Here is a 15,126-nt window from a genome sequence, read left to right as displayed (position 1 = left end):
TTCCGGTTTCTGCGTATATTCTGGTAATCCCATATTTCTCTTTTCTCTATTTATTGTCTCTCTAATCAAAAACTGAAGTTTAGTGAGCTTTTCATGACGCATCAACCAGTATCTCAAACATAAAATGTTGCTTAGAGGCAGCTGTTAGCAACATCATGTTACGCTGTGCTTATTACGCAGCCCCACACTTCGTCGATTTCGGCTTTTGACGTAATAATTGATGTTGCAGCATTGGGCTACTGAAAAGTATATTCGGAATTTCCGCAATACGTTGTGAATGTCGTGATTTTTCGTAGTAGTAATGCTGATTTTTAGCCATAATCCTGGCATCTACGAATGTGCACGCAGCACCTGAAGGAGTTATGCATTCGCTTCTTCATTTGCAGCGAATAAAGCTGTTCTTGGCGCCATGTAGAAAGGACAGCCAGTGCGCGAGTGAAACTCAAATTGGCTTACTTCACTTGCAGAAAAATCGTCGCAAAGCCGCGCAAGGAAGCTCAAGCAGCTTCACACCACTGCCATGCGGGAGACAGTGGAGTGGGACCTCCAAGGTGCCCCGATTAGGGACAAGCAGTGCCACTCCCGCGTCCAGCAGCCGCGTAGGCAGGACACCTGGCCCCCTGGTGGCACACCGCCGCCCAGCAACCCGCACTGGAACGGCTTCTGCAGCAGCTGCAACAGCCGTCCGGCGGCGCTCGCTGAAGTACCTGGTATGGCTGGGGCAAGCAACTTCTCAAAGCGTGGTCAGAGGAATTGCGAGAGTGGTCGGGGTGGGGGGGGGGGGGCGGTGAAGAGGCCTACTGATGTACTCCAGTCCTAAGGGGTCTATTTCAGGAGTAGCAATTATTCTTTTAGACAAGGCAGGATTCCAGGAAAAGTACATTGCAAAGCAGCAATCAGACCTAATGGAATTGTTATGTCAATTCGGGAATGGAATGATTGCGTGCGTGGGCCGCGTGTTCCTGGTGCATTGCCCTTGTATGCAATGTACACAGAGGATGCAAAGCCTGTGTGCTTTCTGTCGATAGACAGGATTTAGCAGAGAACTTTAGTGCTCACTGGTTAAGTGGTAACTTCTGAAGGGCCGGCACTCACCTGCAATAAGATAAGCATAGGAACTTCAATCTCTCTACTTGCAGTGTGTTACCTATCAGAGTGACTTATTGGTTATGACACTGCGCTGCTGACCAAGTTGTCGCCGGTATGGCATTGGCTGTATTCCGATCGGGGCGGAATGCAGAAACCATCGTGCACCGTTCTGTGGCTGCACGTTAAAGCACCCAACCTGGTAGAAACTTATCTGCTGTCCTACACTAATGCTTTGCTCATAACCCACCGTGCGATTTCGAGAAGTTGAAGCGGAAAATTTAACAAAAGAGTTGCAGTGTGCAAATCTTGAAATGATTGCCAAAACTGATAAGGAATTTTGGCAATCACAACATAATCATCAGTTTTCACAACGTAACCAATACTAGTTAGCCACTCAAGATGAACGCTTGCCGCTCGGAAACTTGGAAGTGATAAGTGAATAGAAGACAGGAAGGAGGCAACAGTGAAGGAGAAAGAAAAAGTGTTGATAGGGGGATAGGAAAAGGCGACTGCCGATTTCCTGCAGGTGGGTCAGTCTGGAGACGCCGTCCATGTGAAGCAGAGGCCAAAGAGTTGTGTTGCCTCCGCCGGGGAACCTTAGACGTCGAAACACCCGGCATCGGCTGAACATCCAGGATCCACATTTCTTCATTTGCATGATTTTGCATATACCACGCAAAATACTGAACAGGACTACATGACACAAAATGTAGTTCCTGTACGCCCATGAACAAAAGCATACAAACTACAGGGTCGCCGAAAAAAAAAACTTTCTTCGTTACTAACATGCATAAACTGAAATTGACGACTACATTGGAAAGGTCGCAAATGGAAGTTTTGACTGCAGTCCTTAACTTCCAGTTACGTTCACAGGCAGAAGATAAAATCGGCCGTATCTCGTTATCCCTAGTCCGCATTCTTTTTTCTCGTGGATCGCCGAAAAGAAATTTATTTCGTCGCAATAAACATGCATACCTTAAAATTGAAAACTTTCGTGCAAAGTTCACAATTCCAAGTTTGGACCGCCGTCCATAACTTCAAGTGACATTCACAGGCAGAAGAGAAAATCGCGCTTACCGGGCAATCTCTTGTCGGCATACGTTTTCTCACGTGTGCCCCTTTGTTTCGCAAGCCGTGCATTACATCGACCCAAGCACCGTGTGCGCCAGAGGAAAGGAGACTGCGGCAATCAGTAGCAGTTACAGGGTGCGTCGCAATCTGCAGCGCTAAAGTGTGTATTTGACCGCCGATTTAGCATCGGGGCCGGTTTGGCACATTGCCATGGCAGTTCAAAGTTAACGTGAATATTTAACTCCTGATTCAGACGACTTACACGCAGCTCTACGTTTTATCAAAAATTAAGTAAACCTTACTTCTGAGCTTTAGAAAAAAGGGTTTTTGTAGAATAATTTAAAAGAACCATTTTTTGTCTGTTATTGCAAGCTTTGACTACATACATTGGCTAAGAAGAAATGTTTCCTTTGCGCAGCACATGTACTTACAGCAGTCTCGTTGTGTGTGCAGCAACGTGTTAAAATTCTGGGGTTTTACGTGCCAAAACCAGGACCTGATTATGAGGCACGCCGTAGTGGGGGTCTCCGGATTGTTATCGACCACCTGGGGTTCTTTGACGCGCACGCAGTGCACGGTACACGGGTGTTCTTGCATTCCAACCCCTTCGAAATGCTGCAGCCCGCAGCCGGAATTCAATAGCGGGGGCAGCAATGTGTTCTGTTCTTCTCGGTGACTGCTGCAGAGGAAAGCGGCCAGTGGGCGACAGCTGTCCGCGGGAAAAGGAATTGACGAGGATAGCGCATGCACCAGCACAGCTGGACAAGTCAGTGAGGCGACCGCCATGGACGCCTTCGCGGTGAGTTTTGAGGTACGCTGACGCCGTTCTACACTGTCTTGAGATGACATGAATTGCTCAGATGGTTTTCTTGTCTTAATGTGGTTGATTTTATAGATATCCTTGGAAATGAATGATATGTTTCAAAATAAATGTCCGCCACTAGAGCGCTCTGCCAGCACAGACCTGTGGAAAGAAAATGTAATATCTTGAGGAGGCTAAAGACTGTACTGCATACAATGGATCAGTATATATATATATATATATATATATATATATATATATATATCAAGTGGCCGGCGGCAGACTACGTAAGCATCGCTTAGTGGTCGAAGCTGGGTTCGAGATATGTAATACATGATTGCTGAGAGCACGCATGCGACATTGCCACTCGCGACCGTATCGTGGTGTCGCCCTCTACGCTATCTCTCGAACGATGGCTGCAAGACGCGAATTTTCGCGTTGCCTGGTTGATGTGTAGACGCGAGTGTTATTTCTAATATCACTATTCTAAGAAAAAGTCGCAGTTTCGCCCGAAAGGCGAAGTATCAATCGCGATAGCGAAATTTCTAGTTTATATAGAGAGCTATACGGAGTAAGTATGGTAGTTTTATTGGCTGCATAACCTTGGACACATTCGATTAATAACTGAATTACCAAGCATTGTTTCAGCACGTACAAGAAAAAATGAATAGATCACCCTGGATGACCGCAGACAACCACTGTAAAAACGCTGGCGTGTGCAAGCGCGGCTGCAGCAGCGACTGAAGGTTCGCGCGGTATGAGCGGTGAAAGCACAGCGCATACAAAAGTAAGAGCCGTGTGGAGATCGCTTTCAAGATACGGTGCGCACGACTGCCCTCAGCCGCGCAAACTACCAGTACGCAGTTGCTGGCGGAGTAGAAGCCGCGCCCCCGCCCTCCCGCGCTGCCTCCCGGCTTTCCTCCTTTCGCGTGAGAGATTGAGTCGCTAGTTTCCCTTGCGCCCGGACGCAAGATACGCTCCAGCTAAACATCGTTTCCCCTCCCTCCCTCCCATCCCCCCAGGGCCTTTCGCACGACGGAAGACGTTGCGTTTGCTCTCCGCCGTGGGTTCACTCTCCGTGAAAGCGCGCGTCCCTCCGCGATTTCACTCGCACATACAGCATACGGCGCCGGGCGACGATTTTATCGCTGTTGGACTTTGTACGGAAACTCCCGGCGATGACGACGGCGATGGGTGAAATGGGCTTGGAGTGTCTATATATTTGCTATTGGCAATAAAGCACTTCATATTGAATTATCCGAAACAATGCTCCTAATATAAAATTTTTCTTCATGATGAAAAGTGCATGAAGCTTTGGAATAAAACCGTGAAGCTGCGCAGAAAGTCCCATGTCTGTGCTGGACGGTGCCAGTTCACGCACACCAACCAATAATCGGATGGTAATGGAGCAAATGATGGAGAGGTGTCCAAGAAAGCTGATCTGACCGGGTTCATTGTTGTGATATGCGTAAACAGGACTTGACAGTGTCAATTCAAATTTTCGGACGCGCGCACACCTTGAACCATCAACCCAACTCAATGTGTGCCTGCTGGAGCACTTAGCAACGCACATTGGGCAAAAAGCTACCACCAGTCTCGTATAATGTCACCTCGAGATAATCTGATGTTTTGTGCTGAACGCCAACACAGTGCTTCTTATGAATGATGGGTACTGCAAGGATTTGTATCATCTTTAGACTCTCTGGCTTGAAACCGCCTTCGTGTCACCAGGGGTGCTATGCAGGATGCCCCGAGTTTGGCGAAACTCGGGATCTTCACGAGCTCTGGCGACGCCCCAAGATCAAAGAACAAATGGTAACAAGACGACGTTTGTCCATCGGCACACCTCCAATTTCATTGGTTTATCTTGATTCACTCTGGGTGGCTATTATCCCTTAGGCGTTGCCATATGGGCGGTCGACAAACTGGGGCTCACGTGATCATACGGTCGGTGCATGGTCGTGCCTTCTTTCACTTGTTTGTCGTTCCACCGAGTGCAATACAGGCACAAGCAAGTTATAAAATAAATTCATTTAGTACAATAATATTAGTCACATTAACGTGGGTTGTAAGCACTTTAATGTTTCCACGATGTACACGGAATGTGTATTAGACTAATTTGTATTTAAATACGTTTCGCGTTATGCCACGAGGGGACGCTCGCCCCCCTCTTTTTTTCTGGATTCGATTGGCACGGCTCGATACGTGCTTGCTCTAGCATTTCCGAGCACCGATTGGTGTGCGCTTGCTTTTCTCACTGGGTTTCCAACAGATCGCTCGTTGCTACTTTGCTCTAGATTGGATTGGTGCGGCTCGCTACATGCTTGCGCTCCCATTTCCGAGCAGAGATTGGTGTGCGCCTGGTTTTCACACTGGGCTTTTAACAGATCGCTCGTTGCTCGCGCTAAAGAAAAGCTGCGAGTAGCGCGCGCATCCAGCTACAAGACGAAGTGAGCGTCGGCTAGCGCATAAGTGGTTTGCCGCGCGCTTACCGTGTAAGCACACAGGAATGCCGGAAAGCACACATACAAGGGTCAGAAAACTACGCTTTATTTTCTTTTACTTTGCGACACACCTTCATACTGGCAAGCGTCGAGCGATGGCTTCTAACAACCGCAGGAAAGATTATTTGTAGTGGCTAGCCCGAGCGATCCGTGGCTTCTAACAAACGCACGAAAGGGTATTTGCAGCGCACGTGGATGTTGACTGCCACCACATGCATCCCAGGTGGGACTCCAGCATCGGTGCAGTTACCCTGTACCCATCGCTGACGAGGGAGCGCTTCACTTTTTGACAATAACTTTCTTTTTTTGCGTGTGAACGCCCGTGATGGGGTCCACAAAGTTCACGCTTTGGTTGACTGTCTACCAATGCGGATTGAGGCATAGCCCCGTTAGCATCCACTAAATTTGGGATACATTTGTAGTAATTCGTCACTATGAATAATGGTCCCCGGTTGAACATTGGCTGCAATAATGGCGCCTAGCGTCACCGCCTTTCGTCGGTATACTTTGAAAGTCGCAACACCCCTCTGGTCGCGCAGAACATGCCGAACACCCATGGGCCCCCAACTTTAACACCGCCGTAATTTTGGCGGCTGGCGGGAAGTTGTCGCCCGTCATTAGGCGGCCTCGATTGTATACTTTTGCTCGCCGCGAAGAAGGCACTCATCAATTTGAGCTATCTACCCGGGGTACCAAGTGGAGGTCGCGCCAGCAGCTCGTCCCTCGCGACCTTACGGGGGTAGTTCGTCCTGTCGGCGATGGTGTGCTCCTATAAAGGAAACAAGTCACCGGTCATCTCCTTCAACAGCCATATGTCTACGCTTTTGCTCACGCAGTACGTGAGCCAAATCATTTGCCGCCTGGAGAGGTGGTCGTTCGGATGGCAGAGGCGGTCCGTGTTGGCGAAGTAACGTCCTTCGCCTCTCTGACCCTGCAGTGCAGCTTTACCGTGTAACTGCGAAAACTGATTTCGGCACCTGTTGCATCGGAAGGCAGCCCGGCTTCCATTCTGAGTCTTCCAATATAATGTGACCACTTCGCCTACGCAGGTTGGTTGGCCCGGGTTGAACCCCAGGTGCTCGTAGGTGCCCCAGTACTCCGATGACGACGCCGGACCTGGCCTGGGGCTAGGGCGCGGTGGACGAGCAGCGCTTGAAACAGGAGAGAGCCGAAGCGATCGCACGAACTTTTCCTCCGCAGCCTAGTCACATCAGTCTGTGCTCGGAAAGCATAATATGCCCGCCACGCAGTCTCCGCAGACACGGGCGTTCGCCTAACTCGTCACACAGCCAGCGCACTGACGTTTTGGAAAGGCAAAAACGACGCTGAAACTCTACGTCGGTCATGTAGCTGAACGGGTCCAGATGGTCATATTGACGCTTGCCGCCGCTGGATGCGATGACACAGGCTGCTGCTGCCGCCGCCATGCTCCCGAGTTTAACTCGAGAGGGGTTTCGCGATGTACGAGTTTGGCCCGAGTTCGCGTGTCAATCAAAACCATAGGTCACGCCTCGAGCGAGGCATGTAACTCTTGTGCGCGCCTGCCACGGTTGGGCCACGCCCAACTTATTTTTCGACAACAGCGACGTGGTGCGGAACTGAGAGGAATGAACAATCTTGACCGGCGAAATAAAACACGCACAACGCACTGTCATCGGTGATGTACTCAGCACCACTATAAAAAAAAAAGCGTCGACTTTCGCTGCCTTATGCATATGTCTTCTTGGGCTGTGATGGCCCCACAACACGGTTCATTGCCTGCGTTGTGGCTACGTAGCGCACAGCAAATAATTATCCGCACCTCACAGTAGCTGCTTGCAAGGCATCGATGCGCCGTGGTGGACGACGATCTTGAGCAGTGCGTAGTGTTTTCCAACGGCAACGTATCGCAGCTGTCATTTGAGATGGCTGCTCTGTCAATGATATAGTGCAGCAAACACGGTCAGCGGTCAGCGCAAACCTACCCAGTGCAATGGCATTTTGTCATCACAAGCACGGCACACTAAACAATTGCAACACCTTCCTGCGTTCGAAGTCTAATTTCCTAACTGCACACAACAGCCCTCACCCAGCAAAATGCGATTGCTGCGCTGTCGTTACGATATCCATCTGCGATCGCTGTTAGCTCAGCAGCAGAGGCAATCGGCAAGCACATTGGAGTGAACAACACACTCAAATTCTGCGCACATGCGCACGGAGGCACCTTCAATGGGCAAGCGGTGACAAGAGACGAACTGTGTCGCTGGGCAGCACGCTCGTGTTCGCAATGCATCGCGGAAACTTCGCGCACGCAGATAAACTGGTGCATTTTCATTGTGCTGCGTCACTACGAACCCAGAATACCGCACAGCCATTTTGCAGCGACAGCCGTTGCTCCCGTCTCTATGGCTAAAGTGTCGTTTCAGTTGGTAAAGCGGCGGCCTTAATAGCCGCCGCAGTGAAGCACCTGCGGTGAACAGCCATGCCGCAGCGCTGCGTTGCCATTGCCCTATTAGACAGGGAATGGGCAGATCGTTGTCATGACTGACTTAGCACTGCAGCGCCCCTGGCGACTGCTCACCGCATGAACTCCCTCGTGCGTGTGACCCTCTAGAATGTATCCGCTTGTAAGCTTTCGCCTCACTGTCGCCACTCGCGGCAAAAAAGTACAAAATTGAATAATTCATTATATGTCCGTTTTTCATCACAAATTTACAGCATACAAAACAAAAAACCGATACTTTAAGAAGTAAAATGTTGGTTATTTTATTTGTTGTATTTCAAAGTATTCGATTGAGGGAAAGTATAGGTGCAAGAATGCACCGCATGTGCCCTGTTCGCATTCGACGGAGGATAGAAAGATAATGCCCGAAAAAGGAGGCACGCCCTTGACGCGCCCGAGAAAGGCGTGGCAAGCGGCTCACGGCAAGTGTGCAGACAGACAGCGGGACAGTGACGGTATTGCTAAATTGCGATAATACGTTGATAACAATACGCGGCGCTGGCGCGTTTTGTTGCGCAGTCCTCTGTGCTTGAAGCCCGGCAGCACTGTGCCGCGCAGGGTGCGCTCATGTTGTCATACGCGGCTTTATCTCGACATTTCTTTTTGCCTGCTGTTATTGCACGTTCCTTGCTATCTTCGTTCACTGACTGCCATCGAGCAAACTCGGGTAAAACTCGGGTGAACGAGAAACTCGGCGCATCCTGCATAGCACCCCAGTTTTACAGTATTTGCTAGCGTATACTGATGGTATTCTCTTAATGATCGCACCGCAAACGCCAGCGCTTTCCCTGGAGGAATGAAAAATGTAGGCCACAATGGCGTCAAGCTGTCAACCATCGCGAGGGAACCACCATTTGATGCCTATTTGTCAATGCTTTAAAAGTGATCGTGTACCTGTGTCATAGAAAAGTCGCTACAGCAAATTTGATCATCCGTATCCCAAATATATTTCACAAAAATTTTACATCGAGTGAACATAACTTGCTGATGTTTTACAAAGTTTTTAGCAAATAGCTGTGATTATTGTGCGAACAGATATAGCAATGTAATATTTTCACGCGATATTTGTTGTACAGCTTTAATTTGTCTCGTAAACTGCGCGAACGGTTTAATGCATAACAGTTGAAACTAAAATGTTAATATATCGAAGTTTAACACCCATCGTTTGTGTCACTACATAACCGTCATTTAGGTTTAGTGGCAGCTGCACACTCAAAAGGCACACTCCCTATTGCAGCGAAGCTGTTAAAGTGACATGCACAACCGTATTGATGCCCTCAATGCATGCGGAACGCTATATCAAATGCAATTAACAACCAGCAACACAGCTTATGCCTGAGATTCGACTTTTTTATTTGAAACGTAAATATCGGTCGTTATAAAATAAAAGGTACCTAGCGTATACCTCGCTCGACTATAAAATTATTTATGCGAATATATATCCTGCAATATGAAAGTTTTGTGTTTCAAGCAACGCTTTACCGCTCCATGTTTGAGGTCAGCTAGAATTTTTACAGCTACGGCAGTGAATACTAACGAAATGGTCTAGCAACGTAGCCTACTTGGAAGCGTTGATGCGCCCTAATGAACATGGCCATACGGATGAATCATCACCAGGAACAGCTAACAAACATACTTCTGGTACTTGTGATGAGAGAGCTGCAGACTAATTTATACAACTTCACCACCTATGTATCAGATGCTCAGACTATATAGCATTAGGAAGAAGCTTTTGTCAACAAAAATGCACCACTGCTCTAAAGAAATATCGTGCGATAAACACTTAAGAAAACCGACTTGGAAAGTAACACACGTTGCAGTTTGCTTTTACGGCGAGGTTGTGACAAATTGCTGAAACATCAGCGTATTACTCGTTTCTCCCACGGTGGCTGAAGAGCATGCAGCGCTCGAATTCTCATTTTTAGTATCTTTAGTGAGGCGCTCTTACGACTTCTCCAGCAAACCGTTAAGTGAAAGAGCTTTGCCTGTCTCGAATTTTGTTTGACTGATGACATGGTTTATAATGTGCAAAAAAAAACTTTCTGGAATAAGTTTTCTATCAATGTTTACCAAACGCTAAGCGAAGAAAGCTGAAGCATTCAGCTGAAACTAACGCTTGGGAAGTGGAAGCCTTCTCGCTATGATTTCAACTTTAGCGACCAGCTGGTAGACAAAGCGTTCAAGTTTGATGAAGCTACTATATACCTTCAGGGGCAAATGCTTATTTACATGTTTCAGGATATTTTTTAATTTTCTGCAAATAGGAAACATGGCACCCACACGTTAGCTGTTAGTAAGTCTCGGTAACGGGTACTAAGCCTCTGTGAAACAATAACAATTTACAAGTTTTACTAATTAGGAAAAACCTGCAAGTAATCTATAAAAAGGCTACGGTTGACGCACTCTAGTTCCTGCATTTTTTCACCGTTTTCCTTTTTCATTAATATGGAAGAGGTTATCAAGCTTGTTAAATACAACTTTTATGTAGTAGCTTCGCGTATCTTTAGTATAGTGCGTAAAAATACGTAGCTTGACATAGCGCTCAATTTTCCATATTCTGGAGTACTTGGTCACCAGGTACTTGAGGTTACACGCTGGTGTATACGTGCCAGAGCAGTGAGGTAAAAATCCTCAATAAAAAGCAACACTGAACTTCCGGCCATGGTCTCTGATATTAAGTACGCGCTGTAAGTTAAAATGTAAGTCTTTTCTTTGCGATAATTTACCACCTAATTGCGTCCTATGATTGTATCAGTTAACGGAAAATGCGATTTTATATCCAATAAATGGTTCCACCAAAGCCGTTAAAGTAAACACCTAATATCCCTGTCGCACGGAAAGGTGTCGTTTAACATGTATTTATTGACACTCAATAAAAGTCGCCGTTTCGCCCGAAACATGAAGCATCGATTGCGAGAGCAACTTGTGGATAGCTATACGAAATAAGGATAGTAGTTTTTTTGGCCGTATAAAGTTGTAAACATAAGCATACTAACTAAATTAACAAGCTTAGTGTCAAGAGCGAAGAAGCAAACTTGAACACAGCTCACTCGATCACCGCGGAAACGCGCTGTCAAAATGCTGGAGTGAGTAAGTGCAGTCGCAGCAGCGAGCGAATTGACCTTCGTCCCGCGGCTTGCAACAACGCTAACTAAGCCGCGAAAACACAGCGCAGGAAGGACTCTGCCAGCGCCGCAGATGACTTTCAAGACACAACCGCCCTGGCGGGAGCGCGCGGCATAGAACGTGGCCTTACCCTCTCCCTACCCTCCCTCTAGAGCCTCGCGGAGCCTCGCAGTCCGGCGGTCACGCGCGGTCGCTCGGGAGGCGCGGAGTTAAACGCCCCTCCCCCCTTCCCTACCCTCCCTCCGGAGCGTTGCGCGCGACTGGAAGACGGAGCGCTTCCTTCCCGCTTCCCGCCCTTGCGTGCGCGAGATTTAGCCGCGATCGGCGGCTCACCCGCCCACGGTTTCACTCGCACATTGAGCATAGACAAGAAAAGCATGGCCAGACAACGCTGCTGCGCTAAGGTACTAGTATACAGGGACCTTATACTGTGCTAAAGTCACTGGAAACTGGAAAGTACCGCAACCACCGGGGCACGCGCAGTCAACACTGCGCTGTTTTTGCCAGATTTTTTCCAACGCGTCTTTCTGCTGCTTAGCTATGTAGCTTCGCTTTCAGCGATTTATATTATCGGAAATCGACAGATTTCATCGTCCTTTACGTGAAAGATGAGATGGTGCATCTTCTATGCGTGCGAGGCAGTACTGATAAGTACGATCGGAAGATTTTTACAGGCACCAAATTGCATGCAGCGAGGCCAGAGAACTGGCGCTATAGCGGCCGTTCTTTGGTTTGTTCACCTTCCCGATAAGTTTTGTTTTCGTTCCGTTGCTATCCAAGGAGTATACTAAACTGCTTGACAGCCTGCATAGCTAGGCAACATTACTCGTGCTTTAAGCGTATTATACGTCGCATACCTACGTAAATCGCGCTTTTGTTTACATTCACTGTTTTACTCTCGTAGCTACTCGACGCGTTGCGGAAAACGCGAGCAGCTTTTTCTCGCGTTTTGTAGGCTTGCTACAATGAAGAACAGCACGATCGTTCTCTTCGTGGGCCCTGTGAAATCCACAAACAAAACCATGTTTCGCTTAGCTAGATACGATATAAATTACATGTATTCGGAAAGTGAAGCATTCAACAGTGCGCCACTCGTTCTAAATGCGAAACGAACCCCATGCTCGTGCGTCACACATGATTTTTTAGGCTGACTAGGTATCAAGCGCTGCCACGCAACGTTTATAAGCAAGAATGTAATTGGTTTCGAACGTGGCCACTGATTTACTCGCGCTCGAAACGATTGATAGAAAAACGATTGATACAGATCAACTTCGACGAAGATAAACGGTCGCTAAGTGCAGCACAAGGAAAGATATGCTACAACAAATTTATCCTGGTCAAATTCCGGTTGTTCGAAGTAGTAATAAACAACACACGAGAAAATTATTTTTTAATATTCGACATTAACAGGTCGATAGATCTTTATTGCAGTGGTTATCTCACGACATTATGTAATTTTTGACACAGTCACCCGCAATCCGACACTCTTCGAGCCACATTTTGCTCGGTTCTGCATATTTCTGAGCTTCTCGATCCTCGGATTGTTTGCGCAAGGTGAATCGCAGCCTTCAAAGCAAACGCGTGAAGAAGCTTCGATCTCGATCACACTATATGGCATTTAGGCAGTTTGATGATACCGCAAAAGTTCGCAACTTTGCGATATCATCGAATTCACGTTGTGGGAGTGAACTTGTCGCGCATTATTCGGTGCATCCAGATGTCATAGCGCTTGCTGTCACTCATTCCGCTAAATTGGGATCGCGAAAAGAGCTTTGCCGGACTCGCGGTGGTTGCTGCACCCGAAATCGCAGTCCCCGGGCATTTCCTCTCGTTTCGTTTTAAGTCTAGGAAAGTTCCATTTGCCGTAAGTTACAGAAATCAAAATCCAACCTCGTCGATGGCTCATACGGGCGGCGTGTGCGAGCGGTGCATTTGTCTGCTTGTCCGCTCCGGCACGGCGTGGACCATCTATGGCGGAAAGTGATCACCTAACTGCAACTGACCAATCGGCGGCGCGGCGGCGAAGAGAAAAGGGTTGCGGTACGTTTCGGGTTCCAGTGACTTTACAGTGTGCCTGCTGACAGCGCCCCCAATGTGGAAACGTCAAGTAGCGCGGTCGCGCCGTGGAGTAGTCTCCGCTTTGTGTACATTGTTTCGCCCACGCTTTCCCTCTTTGCTCGTACTCAAGGCGCTTCGCGCACCCCTGTGTCGCTTCGTGTCCGCTTCACATCGTTTTCGACGGTGGCAGATCGCCTACTTGCGGAGCAGCGATGCAAAGATTGCAACGCGGTTTCGAGAAGGTTGCTGACGCCGACAGCTTTTTTTACGTGTCGGCAACCTCCAAAAACAGGAGCGTCTGCTTCCACACGTGCATGGTGCGGAGCATGGAACAGTGAAAGCCAAGTGCGTGTCGCAGGTGTTCGACAAGATTGTTACGACGTCGAGTTAGAGGAATAGGCCGAGTTGAGTAATTTAGTCACTTTTATTTCTCTATGATGCAGTCACAAAGCGGTCATGCATGCTTGCATAGATGTGCAGAGATGGTGACGATTGCCGTTGGTCTCTTTGGTAGGTGGGCGCACATACACGGCTGCTCTCATGTTGGCTCCTAGGCAATGTCATCAGCACTGTGAGCACAGATACAACACATGCATTGGCCACAAATAAGCATGGCACTACCCAGAAAGACCCTCTTCCCATCTTCAGCAACGTGGCCTACCTTATAGCTCATTATACCCTCTCAGCCTTAGGTTAAGGCAAATCACAAATTATGATGTTTGTGGCAAACTGTACACGCTTTTATTACACGGTGATTAGGAGATGCCAGTACCTGTAACTTGTGCTGCCTACTTCTTGGCACATGACAACATTGCATGGCACGAACAGAACTGCATGAATATAACACTAAAGCAGTTTCGACAGACTACACAAAGGCCCCAGAGCACACTAGCCAAAACTTACATCTATACAAAATTGACAATGTAAGTACTACATATGCGCATGATGCCTTATGTCATGCTGTATAAATATTTATTGTGAATCATATCTTATTCAATGCAGATGTTAGAGTCTTTGCAACTAATTGCATCAGTGAGCCAGGTCTCTTTTCACTGCTCGCGAGAAATGGCTCGTACGGACTGCTCCGGGAAATGAGCCCAGACCACGGTAACCAGCGATGACCTTGGGACCAGCAGCACGAGCGCAAGCATTAGCGATACATACCTCATCAAAACAAATCGAGTTTCTCTTCGGGCTAATGCCCCCGCCGCTGTAAATGTAAGTTCGCACCGATGGCCGGTAACTACACGAAACAAACATTCTTGGCAGAAAGAGTGAAGCACGAAGAATGTGCAATCTGGCAATTACCTTAAAACATGCTTGGATATTGTGAACATAGAAAGCATGGCCAAGCAACAAACATAACGCCCACGTTTCGAGCGGCTGCTTTCCAATCTGCCGCTTACCGACGCACGCGACGACCGCGGCTTGCTTTCAATACGGATTGCTACCACACAAAAGACAAGTAGCGCGCGGCCCCTTTCATAACCTGCACAACTAGTAATTTAGGTTGCAGCGTTTGGGAAAGTTAAATAATTCTCTTGAGCCCGTCCTTGCCGATCGCGAGCGAACACACCGTACAATCAAATAAATTCGGGGGTTTTGCGGACAAAAACCACGAAATCATTATGATGCATGCTGTAATGGGGGGTCTCAAGAACAATTTTGACCACCGGGATTCTTTAGCATGCACAAAAATCAAAGTACACGGTAACAAGGGTGTTCGTGCATGTCGCCCCCATCGAAATTCGGCCGCCATGGCCGGAAATCGAGCTCGCGTCGTCGAGCTTAGCGCCGCAACGTGTATGCATTTACTGCTATAACCTAATGCGGCGGATGTCACTGTACATTTAAACTACCCGACACGGCTCAACAAACGGTCATACGCTAAAAACAGGCATATTACTATTACGTTTCGTCGAAGGGCTGTGATAATACACGCGAACTAAAGTAAGTGACTTACATGACTCAGCGCACTGCAGTTCTCCATGCTT

General features: G+C 47.9%; 1 protein-coding gene across 1 annotated transcript in view; it reads left to right on the top strand.

Moving 5' to 3' along the window:
* Positions 1-13,523, top strand: part of LOC119445944 (protein regulator of cytokinesis 1-like) — a 60,860-nt gene extending 47,337 nt beyond the window's left edge. The window contains exons 9-12 of the mRNA XM_037710247.1: positions 468-710; positions 2,222-2,295; positions 2,846-2,959; positions 13,425-13,523. Coding sequence (XP_037566175.1) covers positions 468-710; positions 2,222-2,295; positions 2,846-2,959; positions 13,425-13,523 — 530 coding nt within the window. The remainder of the gene's footprint in view (positions 1-467; positions 711-2,221; positions 2,296-2,845; positions 2,960-13,424) is intronic.
* The last annotated feature ends 1,603 nt before the right edge of the window (positions 13,524-15,126 follow it).

This window comes from Dermacentor silvarum, chromosome 1 (genome assembly GCF_013339745.2).
Source record: "Dermacentor silvarum isolate Dsil-2018 chromosome 1, BIME_Dsil_1.4, whole genome shotgun sequence".
Taxonomy (NCBI): Eukaryota; Metazoa; Arthropoda; class Arachnida; order Ixodida; family Ixodidae; genus Dermacentor; species Dermacentor silvarum.
The sequence above is the reverse complement of the archived record's forward strand: the minus strand, read 5'-3'. Positions and strand labels throughout refer to the sequence as shown.